This window comes from Chelon labrosus, assembly GCF_963514085.1.
Source record: "Chelon labrosus genome assembly, chromosome: 20".
Lineage (NCBI taxonomy): Eukaryota > Metazoa > Chordata > Actinopteri > Mugiliformes > Mugilidae > Chelon > Chelon labrosus.
Genome location: NC_140353.1, coordinates 2,806,635 through 2,828,204, shown reverse-complemented (window position 1 = coordinate 2,828,204; position 21,570 = coordinate 2,806,635). Strand labels below are relative to the sequence as shown.

Sequence of the window (21,570 nt, the reverse complement as noted above, 5' to 3'; positions counted from 1 at the left end):
GAATATGATCTACTTTATTTACAGCGAAAGTTAAAGCATGAATGGTGGCATGTTGTGGGAAGTGATCACACAGCTACAACATATTATGGTCTGTCTGGTTTGTCACGGGTCATGTTATTCTCAAACAAGCAGCGTAGTGTGTGTGAATGATGGTGGAGGCAGATTAGCTCCCATTTACAGCTAAACTAGTTTAGTCGGTGTCGGCTCGTCGACAGAACACACGGGCGAGGTCGGCGCCGCTGACGAGATGACATGTTGCATGTCGCCGCGTCTTGACGGGAGGCTTGCCTCGCCGCACGGCGACCCGCCATTGGCTGCTCGCCGGTGGGCTGGGATAGAGGAGCGGGGAGGAAGAGGAAGAGAAGGGGAGCGGGAGGCTCTAGGACCCAGCGGCGAGGCGGTGAGTAGGCAGGCAGAGCGGGGCTGAGTCACTGCATGTGTCTGAGAGGCAGTCAGAAACAGAGCGGAGCAAGGGAGCAGAGGTGATCTCACACTCATCAGCACAGGATAACACAACCATGATGGGTTGACTTGGGGGGGGGGAGGCGGTTGGAGAGAGGAAGTGTGCATTCGCCACCACTTGCTCAGCCATGGAGACCAACAAAGTTCTTCATTTCGTGCCTTCTGGTAAGTGGACCAAAGCGCTGAGAGCTGCTCCTCCTCAGCTGTGCACGACACGGCGATCACTGGGAGAACCTTGGGGTTCCCTACCTAGTGAAACCTGAGAACCCCCCTTGTGCAAAACATGTGCAGCCCACTTCCACTTCCACTCTGAGGGATGGCAGATGTTTTCGTGCATGCGTTCTACTGTACTGTACATACTCTGTGGTCTTTTCCGTGTACTTAGGAATGTGGAAATGTTCCGTTTGTGACAGAAATATGCTGTTTTCATTTTCTTTGCGTGGAGGTGGGGTTGTAGGAAATGCAGATGTTTTTTTTCTTGCTTTTTTTGTATGAGTGTTTTTTTCTTTCTCTTCTTTTTTTTTTTCCTCCTCTTTGTCTTCTTCTTGTTTATGTCTGGTATGCGGCACGAGAGGTTCCTGTGTCGTATTTTATCAGTCCAGGAACTGAACCTTGAGAAACAATTGCATTGCGAGCCAAAGACAGAGAGAGAGAGAGAGCGAGAGCCAGTATACCTGTCGAGCGTGGACAGCTGGAATGCAGAGGAAGCCTGGGCTCGTAATGCACTTTCTCATGTGTTGCTCGTGCACGTGCGCATGATGTATGGAGAGGGGTCGGCGCTGCATGTGTGTGTGATGTGTGAGAGGGGTAAAAAAAAAAATAAAAATGTATACCAGTGTCCGAGTATTTTCCGCCTGCTGGAAGCGCAGATTGAGGAAGACAGGTTAGCGCTGGTGACAGCCACGGGAGAGCGCCGACTTCTCCCCATCCCTGAAAGAAAGTCCTCTGAGAGCCCAGAGCCCATTTGGAGGTGTGATGCGGCTACCTCCTCACTTTCATTTTGTCTGGGAAGGCAGAGCGGGATCCTGCGCCTCAGCGTGTGGATGCGATGAGGAGGTTTTGTTGGATGGGAAAATGATTTGAGCGCATCTTTGTTTGCAGCATACAACCCCCCGTGTGTGTGTGTGTGTGTGTGTGTGATAGTGTGTTGTTAGATATCTGCTGATTTGCGCGTGCATGCATTTGTCAGAGTTCAGTTGTGCAGTGTGTGTGTGTGTGTGTGTGTGTGTGTGTGTTTGTGCGTGAGCGCGTCATGCGTTGTGCACACTAACTACATCCCCGGGTGTGTGTCGGGGCGTGATGGACACTGCTGTGGCTCGTCCTCTGAAGAGTAATTTACATTCATTTGCTTAGGAGCTGATTAGAGGCGGAGAGGGCAGGTTTGATCCTCGCAGCGGAGCGACATGCTTCTGCGAATGGAAATGTTTTCAAAAGGTTTTGCTGCACGGGGGAAATAATACAGATTTGTGCAGCAGTAGGACAAACGTTTGATCCAGACACGGCTTATCCGTTTAATTGCCACCGTTGCTCAACCTTGGGATTAAATGCACATTTTAACATAATGAAATACCACAAATACTGTAGATGTGAAGGATCTGAAGGATTATTGATCACCACCGGTGACTCAACAATTACTTTTCCAGAAGATTAGATTTTTGTTTGCTTTCCACGCTCACTTTACTGCCCTCTGGATTTTCAAGTGAAGCAGAGCAAGCTGTTCCGTGCAGCATACTTAACAGGAACACGGTGTCCAACGAAAACGTTTGGCGGAAGATGCCCGTAGACTGCAGTTGTCACCTATGAGCATTAGCGAGTCCTCCCTTGCCACATTTAGCGAGTAAACTTCCAGATTGTGTCATTATCAGCTGCACACCGCTGACAGGTGAAGGAGCAGATGGCTCTTGTGCGCGAGGAGGTCAGGAGGAGAGGGATTCACGAATTAGCACAGAGCCTCCACGTATAATTACACAGCGTGACGATATGGCAGTCAGTTCGGATGCAGAGGTATAGTCTGATTAACCTTTCCTGCAGCGTGCAACGTGCAGAACGGTCAGGTGGAGAACGTTTCCTCAACGCTGCTGCAGTCATTCCATTTAGAGATTCGATTTAAATGATGAGGTGCTTACACGGCCCGAAACACGAATCAGAATGAGACTTTTAGTGGTTCTGCTGCTGAATTCATTCAACAGAAGATGAACCAGGGTGTCCACATGGATCCCAGCTTCGTTCCTCTTCTCAAACACTTCGCTTGTGCCCTTCCTGGTGCCTCATCGTGTCACCTGATGTTTTACCCCAGAAAGAATGGATTTATTCCAACCATTTCTGATTTAACCACCTTAAATATGACCTCAAGTCTGTACCTAGAGTCTTTTTGAACATAGCAAATGACATCTGAAGGATTCACCTCTACATTTATTGTTGAGTTAGTTTGTTTGCTGACCAGTTCTTTGGGAATCAGTTTATCTACTGTTGATTTATTTGGAATAAATGAGCAATTATCATGATGCAGTGGCCGAGGGAACTCAACCGTAAAGAAAGTGGTTCTCTCCAGGTACTCCAGCTTCCTCCCACCGTCCAAAGACATGCTGGTTAGGTTCATTGGTGATTCTAAATTGGCCGTAGGTGTGAGTGTGAATGGTTGTCTGTCTCTCTGTGTTAGCCCTGTGATAGACTGGAGACCTGTCCAGGGTCATGACAGCTGGGATAGACTGTTACAGAAGATGAATGAATGAATGAATAAATTAACCCAATCTTAGCTTAAATGCATTGAATTTATTTCCTTGTTTTCCAACTAATTATTCTCAGGATCAGTCTCCAGTTTATGTTGTCTGGGAATGAAACAGTTCGCCTTTGCAAAATTAAAATTGTAAGAGCTTTTAAATCCAGCCACATGAGCCCAATCTGCATTTTTTTAATTTTTAATTTTTTAAGCAGTCATTATTAATCATAATCACAACATAAAAGTGAAACCTCCCCGGGGCGCCGCTAGCAGGGTGTCAATCTCCAGGCGTGACAGATAATCAGCGACGGAGACCGTGACCCGCGGAGCCGGTGAAATATCAGCATGGAGGACGCATGGTGGCTGTGTGAATTAGTAGTTCGACCATGTGGAAGCGAGGAGAAGGTGTGCGGAGGAGAAGATGGATGACGCCGCGTTGCCGTGTGCATGCATGGCCGTGCGTGCGTGCGTGCGCTGTAGATGTGACAGTGATCTCTGATCAGTATTCACCGCTGGCGACGGATCTCAGAAGCTCCGGCCTCTGAGCACAGCCATCTGGGCAGATGGAGGAGAAACACACACATACAAATTATTATACAGTACCACACACACACACACACACACACACAAATACACACTAGCACCGAACTATCGCAGTAACACGTCCGTGCAAGACACGACAAGACAGCCACACACGCAGAAGTGCATTTTTTTTTCTTGAAAATTCACGTCAGACGTTGTCCGCGCCCACTGCTCATGATTATATACACAATTCATTCTATCTACATAATTTGTTGGTTTACACACACGCGAAACAATTATGTAGATGTGTCAACACAGACACTCATCATGCACAGTTCAAGGAACACGGAATGAAGAAGACCACAAATTCATTACGGTCGCAACTCCCTCACTCGCTCGCGCACATTTTCTCTGGTTTCCCTTCATATCGCCGTCTTGCTCTCCCTCTCCCACGCGCAGATTTACTTGCACACTTTTATTATCTGCATATCTGACTCTGTAAAATAACACTCGTGCAGCGCTGCACACGGACAGGTATTTATATAAAAGGCAGAACAAGCGAAACCACCTCTCTGCTTTCGAAGTGTCTGAAGCACTCTGCTTTCATTATGAACTCATGTCTGCAGTGTGATGAAAACACTTCCTGTCATTTTGGCGGGCAGTGGATTCTGTAGGAGGCGGCTTTATCATGATCGCGATCTAATTGCCAAGTGTAGTAAATGTACAAAATTAGCAATGTGACAGTCGGTTTATGGAGTCAGGGTGACATATTGATTTTTTTTTTTTTTTTTTTTATAACACAGTCTCACGCCAGCTCGTAAATAGTGACATTTAATCAGTTGATTTGTGTTCGTGGAGACAAACTGTCCGTTTTATTTCCTGACACGGACCACTCACTAGCCTAAGAATATAAACGGGAATAATAGGCCACTGCATCATTAAAGGCAGCACCGTCTCATGGAAGTTTAATGAAATAGTCACAATATGAACAGGCGGGTTGATGGTTAAAAAAACAAACAGAAACCTGCAGGTTTCTTAAAGGGATAGTTCACCCTAGAATGATATTTCGCTCATTATCTACTCACCCTCATGTTGACTAAGGGCTGGAAGAAGTTTCAGAGTCCTCCGTCCCTTCTCTGAGTTACAGGGGGTCTTGGTGTAGCAGTGCATTTCAATGCAACGGTTGTAAAGGGACACCAGAGCTCTTCGTAAAAAAACACACACAAAAAAACATCCAAATACCTCCATGATGCTCGTATGTAATGTCCGTCTTGTGCTGAAGCCCCAAATTGCGTAATTGTCCCGAAAAAAATTAAATAAGTCCACATTCCAAGCATGTTTGTAGCATTAGCTCCGAGTGTTGTTGTCCCGGCTCTTCCGCTGCCAGCGCGCATGCGCAAGGTTCGCACTGAGACTCGCTTCCTTGTTTACCCCGGCGAATTGAGCCAGCCGGCGAAGGACCAGAACCGCCGTGCAACGAGAGAAGAAGAAGAAGAAGAAATTAAAAAAAATTAAAATTAAAATTGCACGAAAAAGTGTTGTCCCGGTGCAAGGCAGGCTATTACGGGCTGCTTCTAGTCCTTCGCCGGGGTAAACAAGGAAGCGAGTCTCAGTGCGAACCTTGCGCATGCGCGCTGGCAGCGGAAGAGCCGGGACAACAACACTCGGAGCTAATGCTACAAACATGCTTGGAATGTGGACTTATTTAATTTTTTTCGGGACAATTACGCAATTTGGGGCTTCAGCACAAGACGGACATTACATACGAGCATCATGGAGGTATTTGGATGTTTTTTTGTGTGTGTTTTTTTACGAAGAGCTCTGGTGTCCCTTTACAACCGTTGCATTGAAATGCACTGCTACACCAAGACCCCCTGTAACTCAGAGAAGGGACGGAGGACTCTGAAACTTCTTCCAGCCCTTAGTCAACATGAGGGTGAGTAGATAATGAGCGAAATATCATTCTAGGGTGAACTATCCCTTTAATTGTGAAAAATGCAGTTCCTCAAATGGCCACTTGGGGGCTGGCCCCAAAAGCGAATCAATCCCCACTGACTTCCATGTTAAAATTACCAACTATTAGCAAGATAAAAGCAAGAAATGCACATATTTATAGGCTGGTGCAAAAGAAAAATTTAGATCTCTTGCTAATTTCTCTATACATGACAACTGTATGTGGGATTATTTTTATATAACTCATCTGATTTTAAGTGAAATCAAGGGTTAAATTTATGTAAAATTAAGGGCATGGCCATTTCTTTCAATTATTTGGGTGTCAGGTGCAGTCAGGCGCTGCCACAATGTCTGGAGACACCGCACTTAGCTTCACAATTGGTCTTTTGAATTGATCTATTTTTAGAGGAAGTCAATGGTTATGACACACACAGGTTCTTAGTTTTATTTTTACACACAGCTATTGTTTTTAGTCACCGTTTCTTGTTTTTGTTGCTTTAGTCTCTCACTTTCAGTTTAGGTAATACAAGTCTGTGCTCAGTTTCCTCTGGATTGTTATTTACTCTTTGATTGCACCGTTCAGTTATTGTTTTGAATGCCGACCACTGTTTTGTGCTCTCAGTGTTTCAGTGGTAAGGGATTTTGTCATTGTGGCGTCTGTGAGGTGCACCACCACAAACTGTAGCTTCTTTCCTCCGACCGGCCGAACAGACATTTACATAAACTTAAATATTTTTACGTTTTTGAATTCTTTCACATGGACGGCTAAAAAACAAAAAAAACAAGCCTGTGCATTATTTCCCCAACGGCGGTATTTCCTTGCAGCACAGTTCCTCATTGCATTTTTTGTTTTTTCTTCTAGTTGTGCAGCAGCTTGGTATTTTGGTGTCTCATCGTGCACGCTTCGTCTATCATCTCTTTGCAAAAGTTCACTTTCTATTGCTCATTAATTTTTTATAAATCTAATAGAGACAAGTCTCAAGATTGGGATCTTACTGTGACTAATTGTGCCCGCCCTGGCATGTAACGCTTTGGATTCAAGTCAAAACTAAAAGCCAGTCCTCTGTGTGTTATTCTGAAGAAGACTCAAGTTCTTTTTTTATATTATTTCATAATGAAAATAGAAACAGACCGATTCAAACTAACCAGAAGATAAATATATGTACACCGATCAGCCACAACATTATGACCACTGAAAGGAGAAGCATCTTGTGGCAATTCAACGTTCTGCTGGGAAACTTTTAGACCTGACATCCATTGTTCATGTGGATGTTACTTAGACATGTAGCACCCACCTAGACCAGACCAGGCCCCCCCACCCCATAGCAATGACACTCCTTGATGGCAGCAGGATGCAGCCTGCACAAGGTGTTGACCTGGCCTCCAAATTCACTAGATCCAAAACTGATCAATATCTGTGGGATGATCCACAGAGGCCCCTCCCCTCCCTTCAACCCATTGGACCCAAAGGACCCAAAAGTAATTCCTTCAAGGACTAAACCATAAATTTCTAAATATTTCATCTGAAGGGGCAAAACATACTTAAAACACAAGCTCTGTTTTCTTCCCAAAATTAAATCAAACTTTACTGCTGTCAAAAAAAACCCCAAAGCCAAGCACCGGTTCATCACGTTTAGTTATTATTAGACACCAAACAGCCGACGAATCAGCCCGCTAAAGACCCACGTACGACTTAAAAGCCCAGAGATGAACAGCAGCGAACAAAACAAGATGACAGTGACTGTCAACAAAACGCTCTCTAAATACTGCTCCGGAAAATATCCATTATATTTTGGTCTCCATGGTTGTGCTTAACAAGAAGCGTGAAGAGTTGGGGAAATTTCTAAATCTATTCTGAATTCCTCCCTAATGCGGAATTTACGATGCTATTTACAATCGGACGGCACAAGAACCGGCCCCCACGGTCCCAACATGGTGTTTAACGTGCTGCTTCTGCAAACCTTTTAATTCCCACATGTAACCGCTTTCACTGCAGATGTGAACGTATGAAAGGATCTATTATTGTCAAGACTTAAACACTAGTGTGCTGCATCCTCAAAGAACAGCCGGTAATCATGCATCGAGTCGAGCTGAATCCATTTAAACTAATTGCAGTTATTTTTAACCCTGATTATAAAGGCAGAAAATTTCCCATTGACTATTACAGGGGGGAGTCCCCTTCTTATTCATAAAAGTGGACTGGTTTATTTTCAGTCCTTTAGCAGGAGATTGCAAAACAATAAATGGTTTTAACCCAGAGGTTGCGCTGCCTTGGTTTCCCTGTTTTACGTTGATGATGCACAGAAGTGTAAAAGAAAAGCTGCACAGCGACACCGACTTGTGACACAGCATGTGAACGCCCACGAGGATTAAGTCGACGGAGCTGCTTTAATACTCATAAACACACCTGGAGACACACTCTGTGTTGGTGGTTCTCTCTCCCCGTCTTTGCTCTGTGCTTACAGTTTGCCGCCACTCTCTAGCATCTAGCACGCGCACACCTCCTCGCTGCACATCAAAGCTTCCTCTACAGGTTACAGCACAGGAAGCAGTGCTGAGCTCAGGCGAAGGCGTTTGTTTCAGTTCCTATTCAATATCGCTCTCTCTCGTATGCTCCGCTAAGACGGCATGGCGTTTTCCAGCACAGAACAATTTGTACTGTGCAGGGCATGTTTTTGTTTTTTCTTCTTTTCCTTTCGCAGCGAATTCAATTTAAAACCAACAAACAGAACGCGGCCGTAGACATGGCGCTACGCCGCTCCCCTCCCTTCTCGATACCCCTACCCATAACGCACAGTAATTACTCCAAGATGTCTGAGGATGCCCGCGTTGATGAATGCCCAAACTTCTAATTGTGAAGCTTCCCTTTTGATGTGCGTGAGCAGAAATATCAATGTGCCAAATAGAGTGTGGCAGCAGCAGGTATAATGGAGACACACACAACGCCGCTGGTGCAGACACTCATTATTTCTTTATTCTAATCCCACTGAGACACACACGCGCACGTTTCATCATGTGTGACGCTCTCTGGATGCATTCGGAGCTGCAGAAACAAGTTGCATCATGTCATATGACGAGCGCTGCGTTCGGCGCTCACCCCCCTGCAGAGGTTATCTGTGCCGTGCTGCTGTTTCCGTGCAGCTGTTGAACGCCGAGGTCTTCGGCACTGTTCGGCGTCCTTTTTGTCCTTGTCGCGTGCCGTAACGCCGCAAATCCATTTGCTGCCGCCGCCGCAACCAAAATTGCTTCCATATTCCGACGCACTCAGAGTAGCTGTTATGAAGTCTATAGATGTCGTCGGGGCAGTTCGGCGTTGCACGATGAATGCAAAGGACTTAGTGCCGGTGGAGACGCATCGGTCTATCAGCAGAGTTCACGCTGAGTGACAAGGGTAAAAGAATCTCATCTTAGGCCCAAGACATGAAATAGACTACGCAGAACCTCTCTGCGCCCAGTGTCAGGTGGAGGACTGAACAGGATGGCTAGCAGTGAGACATACTGGAGGATGATAAGCAGGAGAACAGTAGGTAGCCAAGGTTGCTTAATTTGAATTCTGTCAGTGTGGTGCAGGATACAACCGAGCTAAGCAAAGAGACGGGCGCTGAGCGGAGCAGGGCAGGGCACTGACGCTGCAGAGGTTACTGGTTTGATTCTCACCGGGGCCCCGCATACTAAAAAGGTGTATTTGAGTGTATGCAACATGAGACAGAAAGACAGACAGACGTGAGGACGGACGCCGGCGTTTTCTCTCCCGCTGTCACACATTGATTTAGTCTAGAAACTGTCTGTGGCTGTTCCGTGGAGGGGTGGAGGGGTGGAGGTGGGGGCACCACAAATAAAAGCAGTGAGATGTAGTAGTGACGGGCTGGAGCAGCATACAGTAGAGGAGAGCGGCAGACTTGAAAGGGAGATGGTGGCCTGGCTTTAATCGAGCCAGAGGAAGAAGGGAATGTGCAAGCAATTAGCAGGAATCCCCCAGCAGTGGCTTTCATTTTTTTTTTTTTCATTCCCCCCTTCTATGAAAATCGAGGCAGCCAATTTCTGCAGCGAGTAGTCGGTTCGTGTATCGTGGAACAGCAGCCTCGCTCGCTCTCTGCAAACACACAGCAGAGCATCCCCGCCGCAGCACCTGAGCATAATCCTCTACCTGTGTGTGTGTGTGTGTGTGTGTGTGTGTGACTGTGAGAGAATATTAAAAGACAGGAAAGCAGGTGAAAAAGGGGGAAAGATGATGTGACAATGGAAAAATATTCAGACAAGACAAAGCAGATAGGATGAAACCCCGGGAGTGGAGGGGTTTAAATTGGAGCGTGTTCCTGCGCTAGCCTCGGTCACGACGCCTCGTCTCGCCACGCTGCAGACGGGACCGGATTCATCTGTGGACTCGCAGTAGCCGGCTCGCTCTAACTATCCATCCCTCTCAGGTGAAAGGACCGGAGGATTACTGCGGAGCCGTTCAGTCCACGGACCTGACATCTGAGAGACAGCTTTTAAATTCATTAAAGCTGAATCTTTCATTTACAAATCTCTGCATCCAGAACGCTGACATTTGAGTCATTTTTTTAATTCTTTGGTTCAGGCTTGTCAGTTGCTAAAATGATGTTGTTGATCTAGCTCCAACTGGCTTGTTCAGGTTCGATTCGCTGCACTTTAGCCCAAAGCATCTCTGCTTCCTGTCACGTTCTCTGATAAATTTCCAGACACGTACGTGCACAAACAGCACGGGGGTTCAAACTCATCTCAAACATCCACACAGAGGTGGATGCTCAGATGCAAAGGCAGCAATTTACGCGCACTGACGTGGCCGAAGGTGTCGGAACAGATATGGCGTCAGTCCACCTGCTTCGCCAGACAGCAGCTCCGTCGTAGCCAGTCTCATAGTCGGGGCTCTGAACGTCGGCCCAACCTGCAGCAGGGCAACGTTCATATTTTACATCTTCTAACATTTAGACAAGATGCTCAAGCAGATACGACTGACACGTTGATGAAGTCTGTGAGGAGGCCTCCAGTTTAGTTCAGATATTTTGACATTTAGAGCTTTAATTAATCTTGTTTTTTTCTTTCTGCAGTCTCTTGTCACAGCACATCACGGCAAACTTACATGCTTCAGCTTTTCTGCATTAACGACACAGGCGTCCCTCACTGGAAAACTCTGCTGCAAACATGTGCTTCGTTACACCCTTGAGTCTCAGTAAAGATTTCTACCAATCTGTTTCAAGGAAACTGAAGGACAAAAGTATTTATTCCTGCTGATTCGACTCATTGTACTTGAAGGTCCTTTGGATAAAAGCATGCAACAAATAATGTGGCGTTCACCTCGGACGCCTGAATGGAGGCGCAGACTGGACAGGCTTGTTTATTTTAGTGACATTTTCTGCTAAAATACACCGATAACCTACAGATAAGATTGGTACATTCTCATATGCAGTGTGAACCAATCAGGCATAACATTATGACCACCTTCCTAATATTGTGCAGGTCTCCCTTGTGGTGACTCATCAGAGAATGGACATGGGCCTTCTGAGGGTGTCCTGTGGTGTCTGGAAACAGTATATTATTAGTGGGGGGGCCTTTGAGGGGAGGGGCCTCTGTGGATCATCCCGCAGATACTTGATCAGTTTGGGATCTAGTGAATTTGGAGGCCAGGTCAACACCTTGTGCTGTTCTTCATGTTTTTTTGAGTTGTTCCTAAAGTGTTTTTGTGAGTTTTGCTGATGGGGATGGCTGCTGCCATCAAGGAGTGTCATTGCTATGGGGTGGGGGGGTGCCTGGTCTGGTCTAGGTGGGTGCTACATGAATGCCAGGTCCAAAAGTTTCCCAGCAGAACACTGAACTGTCACAAGATGGTCGATGTTCTTCACTTCTCAATGGTCAATGGTCGTATTGTTATGGCTGATCGGTGTGTAAAGGATCGTAATATAGAGTATATGGATGGAACAAACAAGAAACTGAAGCAGAAAGTTTTGCAAATGATCATTATTGATTAAGAAGTTATTTTCTTGACTCATTGGTCAAAAATATCTTCGTCTAACCTACGACCCAAAAAACAAAAACCCGTTATTATCACCAAACTGTCAACAGATCTGACGCCTCCAGCTACAGATTGTCTTGTTGTCCGTCTCTTTTTTTTGTTCTTTTTAATAATTTGCTCCAAACATTGACGGTAAATTGCACGCTCACATCTGCAGCGTCGTATCGACCCCCCGCTGCTGTACATGCGCCTCTGTCTGCTGCGTCTCCCGTTGGTTTTGGGTTGAATTAACATCAGACCGTATGAAAAGTAAGAAAGCCGCACGGAGGCCTCTGTTGACAGGTGGAGCTGACAGCTGAACGGAAAACTGCACTCGGGAGTGTGAGTGTGTGAATCTGACGAGAGGCCGGAGCGGAGACTTGTCCTGGCGGGTCCGGGTTGAAACCGACTGTGACCTTGTGGGGCTGTGACGAGTCGGAGAATCAAGTCTCATCGTGTTTCCTTCACGTGCTGTATTACATCATCCAAACCAGATTTAAAGCCTCGCTGGCGTGGTTGTCTTAAGCGGCTCAGTGGCTGCAGCGTGCCTTGAATACTCCGGGTTTGTAATAAGTCCGTCTGTTTTTTCTTTTTGGCTGCTTATCTGGGAGAAGATTATAACAGAGCAGCCCCTTCACCTCCACCTCTTCCTGGTGGAGTCTTTCCCGCAACTACGTGATGTTGATTTGGCCTCGCCGGCCGAGGGAGAGGATAAGATCGCCAATAAATGCTGCTGCAGTTCGGGTGTCTCGGAGTTAAGAGATAGGACGAGGATGATGATGTGGGAGAACAGTGATGCAGCCGTTCTGGGCTCGCTGCCACATGGAGAGTTAGATTTAAAGGTCTGGTTGGTTTACTGTGGGCCTGCAGATTCTTTTTCAATACGTTTTCCCCCAAAAATTAACTCATTCTGTCTGTAAAATATGGGGAAATTATGCAAAACAGTGCTGCAGCAAAGGGCGGCACAGTGGCGTGGTGGTTAGCACTGATTCCTCACAGCAAGTTCTGGGTTTGAATGCGGGTCCTTTCTGTGTGGAGTTTGCAGGTTCCTCCCACCGTCCAAAGACATGCTAGGTTCATCGGTGATTCTAAACTGGACGTAGGTACACCCTGGAGACCTGTCCAGGGTGCACCCCGCCTCTCGATGACAGCTGGGATAGGCTTCAACCCCCTCGCGACAATTCACAGGACAAGCGGTGACAGAAGATGAAGAAGTGCAGCAGCAGTTTCAATCTGTTTTTAATGTGAGACTGATGAAATGCAGGAGAGCGTCCGTCGGTACGGTTCAGATGAAACAAAAAGGTGTGCCCTCTTACCTAACCCATGGCTCCACTACGCCCCCACTCCTCCTGGGAAACACAGCGCCAACACGTACTGTAAATTGCCCTTTACAACGTGTGTGTAATTAGCATCTTGACTGAAGTTCTTTAAAATTCCTGCGGAATAAAACGACAAATAAAGGCCAAATGTGGGCCGGCTGTTTAGCACACAGGCTGGCTTGGAGCAGAGCGGAGCGTCGGGAGGAATTCCCTCTCCGCTTGGGCTCTCTCAGCGACCGCAGCTCCGGAGGACGGGTGCCAAGAGAGCCTCCGGGCACAATTAGCCAACAAAAGGCCCGGCCTCCTCCTCCTCGGCGCGGGCACAGCCCTCGTAGATCCCCCCCCTCTCCACAAACGCAGCGGGGGCACCTTTTTAATCTCTTGCCCTCTTCACTTGAGACTCTCAGCCTCACCTCTCCTGTAAATTCCAGGGCTCGTCCCTCCTGGGCGTTCTGGCATCTGTTTTGCATGTACCTGCGGCGCACCGCCCTGCGATAGATCAGCCTGCACGGAGAGCGGCGTTGGCTCGGCTTCAACCCGGCTGGTTTATATACACACACACACACACACACACGCACACACCAAGGGTCGTATAAGTTGACTTCCTGTTGTCTTGGAGCATTTAAATTCACATCAAAACACTTTTTTCTAATGCAGTTAAGGCTGAATCTGTGCTGGGTTAGATTAACGATCGGATGGCATCCTTAAAACGCGCCATCAGAAACGTTTTTTCAACGCTGTTGTACTTCCAGTCCAGTGCAGACATTTGCGTGATCTTGCTCGGTTAAAAACATTTCCTGCCTGTAGGATATTAATGGGGGGGAAAAGAAAAAGAAAAGATTCCTTGGTGACTTGTTTTTAAAGATTTGCGTCTTAAGTGGACGTTCTACGGACAGACCGGCTGCAGAAGGATTAAGAGCCGCCTGCAATCTTTAGCTAATTCACACCATTTCCTGCACTTTTTTTTTTAAAATAATATTCTCTTACGCGTCTCTAAAATGTAAATTATTGGGGCTTTTTGCATTGCTCCATATAAGTATTTGTTTCCCCGCCACTCTCTGGAATACTAAAACCGCCTGCTGCTTTTAAAAGGGGATTAGAGGTGATGGCCATTATTAAAGCTCCACCCGGACTTCACCCGTTGATACTGCACCTCTCTAAAAATATATTCATCCTGCTTTAGCCTCTTGTCAGACGTGCTGCACACTGCACCAGGATTGGGTTTCAGCTACCGCTCACCAAAACTGCAAAAAAAAACAACTCTGCTTTCCGTTTCTGCTTTTGTTTTGCACTTGAAGCCATTTTCAAGGAGTCACAGCCCTATAGCATGTGGTTATGATATTTTTCTTGCCCAATTGTCTTCTCTTACCCGGTGAAAAGCATTTGCAGAGAATTCTTCGCGGAGAATTCTCAGTGGGCTTTGTTTACTGAAACAAGCTCTGTAACTGCGTCATGCCTGGTAGGGCAGAGCTGGCCTTCCCGCAGCGTTCAGCTGTAATGTTCCTCTGTGACTCGGTGAGAGAGCTGCTAAATCATATTAGATGTGGGCGCATGCATACACCTACGAGGCTTTATCTCAGCCTTGGCCTGGGGCGTCCAAATCACTAAATTTACTTCATACAGTTGTTTCTTCCTCTTAAGGCCGATGGGAAGTCTTGTTCCCTTCGCGTTTTTTCTCCTTTGATAACGCGGGGATCAAAAAGGTGGGATTCAAAGCAAACAGTGGGGTCGGCTGGCGTTTGATTTGCGGCCCACAGCGCTTTGCGGTTCCAGCGAAATCATAGGAACATCTCGAGTAACATTTCCTCAGCTGAAACCCGTCTTTGTCAAACAGCTGTTCCTTGCTGTGTCACTCGTCCTCAGACGCGTCGCTGCAGAGGCAACAAGCAGCCGCCGCCTGCCGTCTCTCTTTCTGCAGATAGCTCGTATCAGACCAAGGTTTCGGGTTTATCGGGAAGAAAGAATTTGTCATTTGCCGTGTACCGACGCTGCGTCGAGTGGCGGGGCGCTTGTGCGTCGGTGACATGTAAGCTCAGCTGGCTGACAGATATTTCCCTCATCTGTAACGTATACGCGGCGGTGATGAAAGAATCGACTCTAAGTGAGACGCTCATTTACACGAGCAGCCGCGCAGATCAGTGACAGTGATGAGACACATGTGTGACACCGTTCTAGGCCTGACTTCCTGCTTGCAAGTAATCAGCTTCCTCTTTTTGCAAGAATTTTGTCTTCGCTTTTTTTTTTTTTTGCATGAACTGTTTGTGTGCATTTCATCTTTTAGACATTATTAATTGCGATTAGTTTAGAACGAGTGAGTTTCTAATGCATGCTCATCATAAACACATATACCCATATAGCACAGGTGTATTGTCAGTGATCATCTAAGATAGAGGAAGGTCCTGCAGGCGTGCTTCTGTTCATTTCTGCATTCTGGTAAACAAATCGGACGCCTAAACAAGCTCACTTAAAAAAAGGGTGGTGCACACATACGGCTGGAGATCTATTAATAATTGCGTGCATGCTTTCAATCTCTCGGCTGCACGTTACTTTCCAGCTCCACCACAGTTTCATTTTAAACGCCAACAAAGCAAACGGTGAAATTATGCAAATTCTGTGGTTGGGTTTGTGTTTCTCACATCTAGGTATTAACAGCGCACGTCTTTGTCGAACGCCCAGATCTGCATCTGACCCCCGGTGGATGCAGCAAATGAAGAAAAACAAATGTAAATTTTAAAGCGCCATGTCAGAAGAGGCAGCGTTAATTCCTTGCTAGCGCGTTGTGACGTGCGTCTGCTGTGATCTGCAGCAGCCCGTGCATAGATTTGACTCGTGTTGCTCCATATTTGAAACGTGGTTGTATCAGCGTTTGCCTCCCAAGTATTTTTATTTTTAGCCTTTGAACATTTGAAAATAAAAAAGCTTCATCTAATGCAAAGCAGCCAGCTCCTCTGATATCAATGAATCACATGAACAGGCTCTGATGTTAAATGAAGGCATTGGTTTACATTTTAAAGAGATCTTTTTTACTTTTAGTTATTTAAAATAGTGTATTTCTTGATATTATACAGTTGTTCCATACGCTACTTCAGTGCTGCTGGAGTCTTGACCTTCCTGCAATATCCTTTCCTCCTCCATGCACCTTGGTTGCAGATGAAGTTGCACCAGAAGTGTAGTTTTTTAAGGGAGCTTTGAAGGCCAAATCTCTGCAGCTTCTCAGTTAACCGCCGTCTTTAAAATGATAATGTTCCTGCAGTTTACCAGTGCATTTCAGCCGAGCATCAGATCATTTGTTTCATTTCTCCTACCAGGGTTGCAGAGAGAACTACATCCCATTAGCAGGGTGACTCTGAGTTCAAGTTTTTAGCTGAAGTGTAAATATAACGAACAAGTTAGTGACCCCCTCCAGTCATCCTCTAGTTTTGCTTCTGGCTTGGTCACGGCAGAGCCTTCATGACTGCTAATGAACCTGTCTCTAAAAGACCACCGGAGCATGAAGTATGTAAAGGCCTTTAATCAGTCCAACAATTATGCACGCGTCTGCAGCCTCCCGCTACTGTAGCGGACAGAAACAAGAGAGGGGATCAGCTCGGCTCATAAAGGAAACAAGCGATGCGGTCTTAAGGTGCCGCTGCTCATTCGCATTCAGCTCCACCGTCCGCTGGAGCTGAACATGAAATCAAACACGGGGAATATACGGTCTGCACCGGGTAGCTCACTTCCAGAAAAAATAGAGATCATATTGATTGAGCTGAGTTACATGGACGCGAGCCTTCAACTAATAACCTGAATAAAAACGTCTGATCAGAACAGACGTTTGATGATCTGTTCAATAGGAAAATATTAGCTCCTAATAACCATGGAAACTCTTGATGTTGGAATAAATCCATTCTCTCTGAGCATGTTTGCTCCACGTGGGGTAAAGCATCAGGTGAGGAGTTTGCAGAAACCCAAGCAGGTGTTTGAAAAGATGAACCAAGCTCAGAGACGTGGAGACATCTTGGTCGTCTTCTTCTTCCTCAGTTAAATGTCTAGAGGGCTCTACAGCAGAACCACTTTGCACATTTCTGATGGATGATTTAATGCAAAACATATATCAGATCGTTTTATTTAGCATCCATTGAAGGGGTTAAGTTGGACTTCTAATTTTAATATTCCGAAATATCGCCTCTGCAAACATCACCAACGCTACTTATTTGGACTCTTTAATTTAGAACAAAGCTCTGTGTTTATCCACGACGTGAAGTTCGACGTCTCAGGACGGAGAAACGTTCCCGCTGCATCTTCTTCGTCGATCCAGCCAAAAGCCGGTAACATGGATAATGTGCGCTCCCCCCTCCAATCCTTCTAAATCTCCCCCCGCATCTGCCAGTGCCAAACAGCTCAATACGAGCAGAGCACATGAATCTTCATGATGCTGCTCCTGATCACAGCACTCACAGTAAGACAGAGTTCAGAGGAGCACAGGAAGCTGGGCGAGATGTGCCACATAAATAAATGAGCAGTCCGACATATGAGAACCCTCCAGGATGCAGAAATAGTAATAATAAAAAATAATAATAAAAGATTTGGCTTTGTTCTGTGATTTTCAGAACATCTCTCTCTATCATTTCCACCAGTCTAACTTCTTATTTCTGCTGCTACCTCTAATAACGCTAAAAAGAATCAGAAGTAAATAAAATTTAATAAGAATGTAAAGCCATTTCAGAAATTAGCTGCATACCGTCGCAGGCTTCGACTCTCTGTTGGAGCTTCATGTTTTATGGCTTTATTCGGGCATGACAGGACATTTATTATAGACAGCTCTGCGGCGCTGGTGCAGTATTTGGCAGCCGGTGCAGAGGAAACATACTGAAGCCTTAAACAGTGATCAATGTGAATAAATTAAAAAGGAATAAATAAGTGAATTCACTAGTAATGAATGATAACACCGCATATCTGCACTCTTGTTTTATTCCAGTTTGCTGCACGCATGTACGAGTGTTTTTAAAATATATACAGTGGAACACTTACTGATATTAACTGAGAAATACATCTGTAACGTAAACGTGCTGCTGCAGCCTTAGTGTTAATGTGACAGCTGTAAATTCAGACATGTTTAAGTAAATACGTTTGTCGTTATCTTCATTATAACAGAGAGAGATATTCATGCGCCAAAACAAGTTAAGAAAAACAACAAAAAAAGAAAAAAACACACTCGAGTCGGACTTGAACAGCAGGATGCAGAAATACGGCGTGAGCCTGAGGCTGCCGAGCTGTGAGCATGACTCTGTTTATTGGACTTATTTGGCTGCACGCAGAAAAAAAAATTATTCATACTTCTAGGTGAGTTAAAGTAAATTGCGGTCTGCGAGGGTAAAACGCTGCATATGTTCAGCGCAGCAGCTGCAGGTGAGCTTGCTGCATAGCAGGGATGAGATGTCCCCCTGAATGCGTGTGTTTGTGTAGGAAAGTGATGGGAAAATTCGTGTTTACATGACACGACTGACAAAACAATCAAGCGGACCCAGTAAGGCTGGCGTCGTGGAGGATGCTCCGGCGGCAGGACGGCATGGAGGCGATCCCACGCTGTCGCGTTAACGCAGCAGTTCAGATGAATGAACTCGTCTATATGTTGTTGTTTGGATGTTTGAGGAGAATATCAGGCAGGTATCTGCTCTTATACTTTATTTTTCAATCTTTTATTTTATGTGTCAAGACCAAGATTTATTTTTTACCCTTATTTAAAGGGGAACTGCTGTTTTTTACAACCTGGACCTTATTTCTGGCATAAAATATGATCGTTTACTCACTCATAAAACTTTTTTTGTCATTTGTAGTCAGTCAGTTAAATTAGCGTATATCCATATAGTGGGACTGACTGGGGCACCGAAACGCAGCCTCTAAATAACGCATTATCTGCCGCGAAACTCGTTCATTTCACCAATATTTTGATATGATACGATAGTGCTATTCCTCGTTGAGTCTGGAGTTAGCTGTTATGGTCTGTCCACAACCTCAGAATTGGAAAAATATTCAGCCATGTTGCAAAAAACTAGCAGTAGCAAATTACAGGTAAACAAGCAGAACGTCGCGGGTGCATGTGGCGCTCAGAGATGACATCATCCAGGAGAAGATAACAGGTAACTCCGGACTCAACGGGGAATAACACTAGCGTATTATAACAAAATATTGGTGAAATGAACGAGTTTCGTGGCGGATAATGCGTTATTTAGAGGCTGCGTTTCGGTGCCCCAGTCACTCCCACTATGTGGATATACGCTGATCTAATTTTCTCCCGAACGACTGCAAATGAAACAAAAGTGATATTGGTGAGTAAACAATGATATTTTATGCCAGATATAAGGTCCAGGTTGTAAAAAACAGTAGTTCACCTTTAAGTTCTGTGTTTTTGTGCAAGACAGCAAAAGTTACCGGAGTCAAATTCCTTGTATGTGCACAGATACTTGGCCAATAAAGCTGATTCTGATTCTGATCTACAGCCAGACGTTCAGCTCACCCGGTTGTGTTTCGTCCTTGGGTTTGACAAGAAAATAATAGCAATGCTGTCAGGAAATAGATCTGAATGTAGATGATTTTGCTTGTAGGAAGGTAGGTGTAAGGTATCATAGTCTTGCAACCTTTTTTTCCATTAGCTAATGATCACCACACACTGGGGCTTAAAGTCTTAAAGACTCCACACTGGGTTGATATATTTATTTCTTATGTTTCGGGGACTCAGGGAACGTATGTGGGCGTAAACTTCCTCATACAGCCAGCAGCACAGCGAGTCAAGAAGCAAATGTTAAATAGCTTTATTTATGAGTAAAGAGTAAAAGAAGCAGATGCTACGTGTAACTTTACCTTAACGCTAATACATCTGAATTCATCTGCTCTCAACTTTTTATTCATTTTCATTTAATTTAATGGAACACTTTGACATTTTTTGGGAAAAATCACTTATTGAAATCAGCAGGTGCTTAGCTTAGCATCGCAAACTACTGGAAGTAAAAAGGCGGGAAGCGTTGATCCCGGCTTTGTCCAAGGGTAAAACAAATCTGCCTACCAGCTCCCCTAAAGCTCGCCGGTTTAATCTCCGCTAAATTAAAGTGTAACATGTTTTAAAACAGGTGTGCGGGGGAGGGGTTGTGCACTTGACTATTACTTAGCCTGTAAAACAAGACGAAGGGACGTCAGGTCAAAGAATGTGAAGTCCACCTTTCCCAGTATTTTGTATACCGTTCAGCCCGTAATCTTAGGGAGAAGGTCAGTTTTTCCATTCATTGTATTTTGTTAACAATGTAGATCCGGTCATTCCTTGATGGCAGATTTATCTGCAGCCATTTCCGTGTAACGGCCCTTTTTGCTCGCGGCCAAGAGCACTTTATAAAGATAATTGTCCCGGTCCATAAATCCAACTGGGATTTCACCCAAATACAAAGAAAAATCAACTTTTAGACCCGAGATTGTCCGACTTCCTCCTGCAAGTTCTTGCCGATATGGCTGAATAAGGGGGCAGGCCCAGAATATATGAAAGAGGTCTGCCATTGTCTGACCACATTGTCTCCTGCATTTATCCCGTCCCTGGAAACCCTGCTGTTTGAATTTCAATTTAGGAGAAAAAAAATCTTATTATATTCTTCCGGCAGAGTTCTCGCCAGGCTCTGGAGTCGGTGGTCTTAGCTTGACCCGCCCTAAAAATGAGATTTAAAGTGTTTACTGGTCGGACTTTCCAGCTTCGTTTTTAACTTGGACACATTAAAGTGGCATAGATCGCCTTGTCCTGCTCCCTGCGAGAAAGCAGACATGCATATTTGCCGATGTATTCCACACGGGGAGATTTGCTTTGCAGACAGGATTTGAGAGGGAGGCTTAACAGAAAAAGACTCGGTGCACAAAAATAAATAAATAAATAAATAATTACAGACACAAGCATGTACAGTAACTCATTACCTGTGCAGATTAAACAGGCTAATTGTTTTGGGGATAGATGGATCTCAGGTCTTGATGAATGATGAGAAGAACATGTCGTGTGATTTAAATGGTTGCATGGTAGGCTTAGAAGACATCTCGACTTTCCTCCTCCACATCTACGAGCCATTTCATATTCAACATTCAATTTTTTATTTTTTATTTCCAGGCATGTGTCCCCTTTGTCTGGGCTGTCTGTGATTCTAGCCGTCGAATCAGAGAAGTAGCCGCGAGACACGGCGTTGATCTTTGGTTATGGGATGAGTATATAAACATATTGGCTGACTGAAGTCTGGTAGCACGGCGGCGCTGCCTCCCTCTCCCTCCACCCTCCTCTCCCCCCCTCCCTCCCTCCCTTCAGCGAGAACCCACAATGTCTCAATAACCTTCAAAGTATCCCCGCTCCATATCTGCCTCGTCTCTCTCTCTCTCTCTGCTCGATCCTGCATGCTGCACACATCCACAAGGCCGTGTGACAAACACTCTGAAATGTTGTACTCCAGATTCGCTCTCTGTGCGTTTGTAGTGGAGCTCTTCACCAGATTAAGTTTAATTCCAAAATGAGATAGCCACCATTTTATAAAACGCCGCGCCCCTGCCGTCGCAAAACGGTGGCTTGCCTGGAAGCAAAGCCCACT

General features: G+C 45.5%; 1 protein-coding gene across 1 annotated transcript in view; it reads left to right on the top strand.

The window, feature by feature from the left end:
• The first annotated feature begins 472 nt into the window (after positions 1-472).
• The window catches only part of slc4a11 (solute carrier family 4 member 11), a 94,813-nt gene continuing 73,715 nt past the window's right edge, over positions 473-21,570 (top strand). The window contains exon 1 of the mRNA XM_084568697.1: positions 473-627. Within this exon, the coding sequence (XP_084424823.1) occupies positions 591-627 (37 nt within the window). The 5' untranslated portion in view covers positions 473-590. The remainder of the gene's footprint in view (positions 628-21,570) is intronic.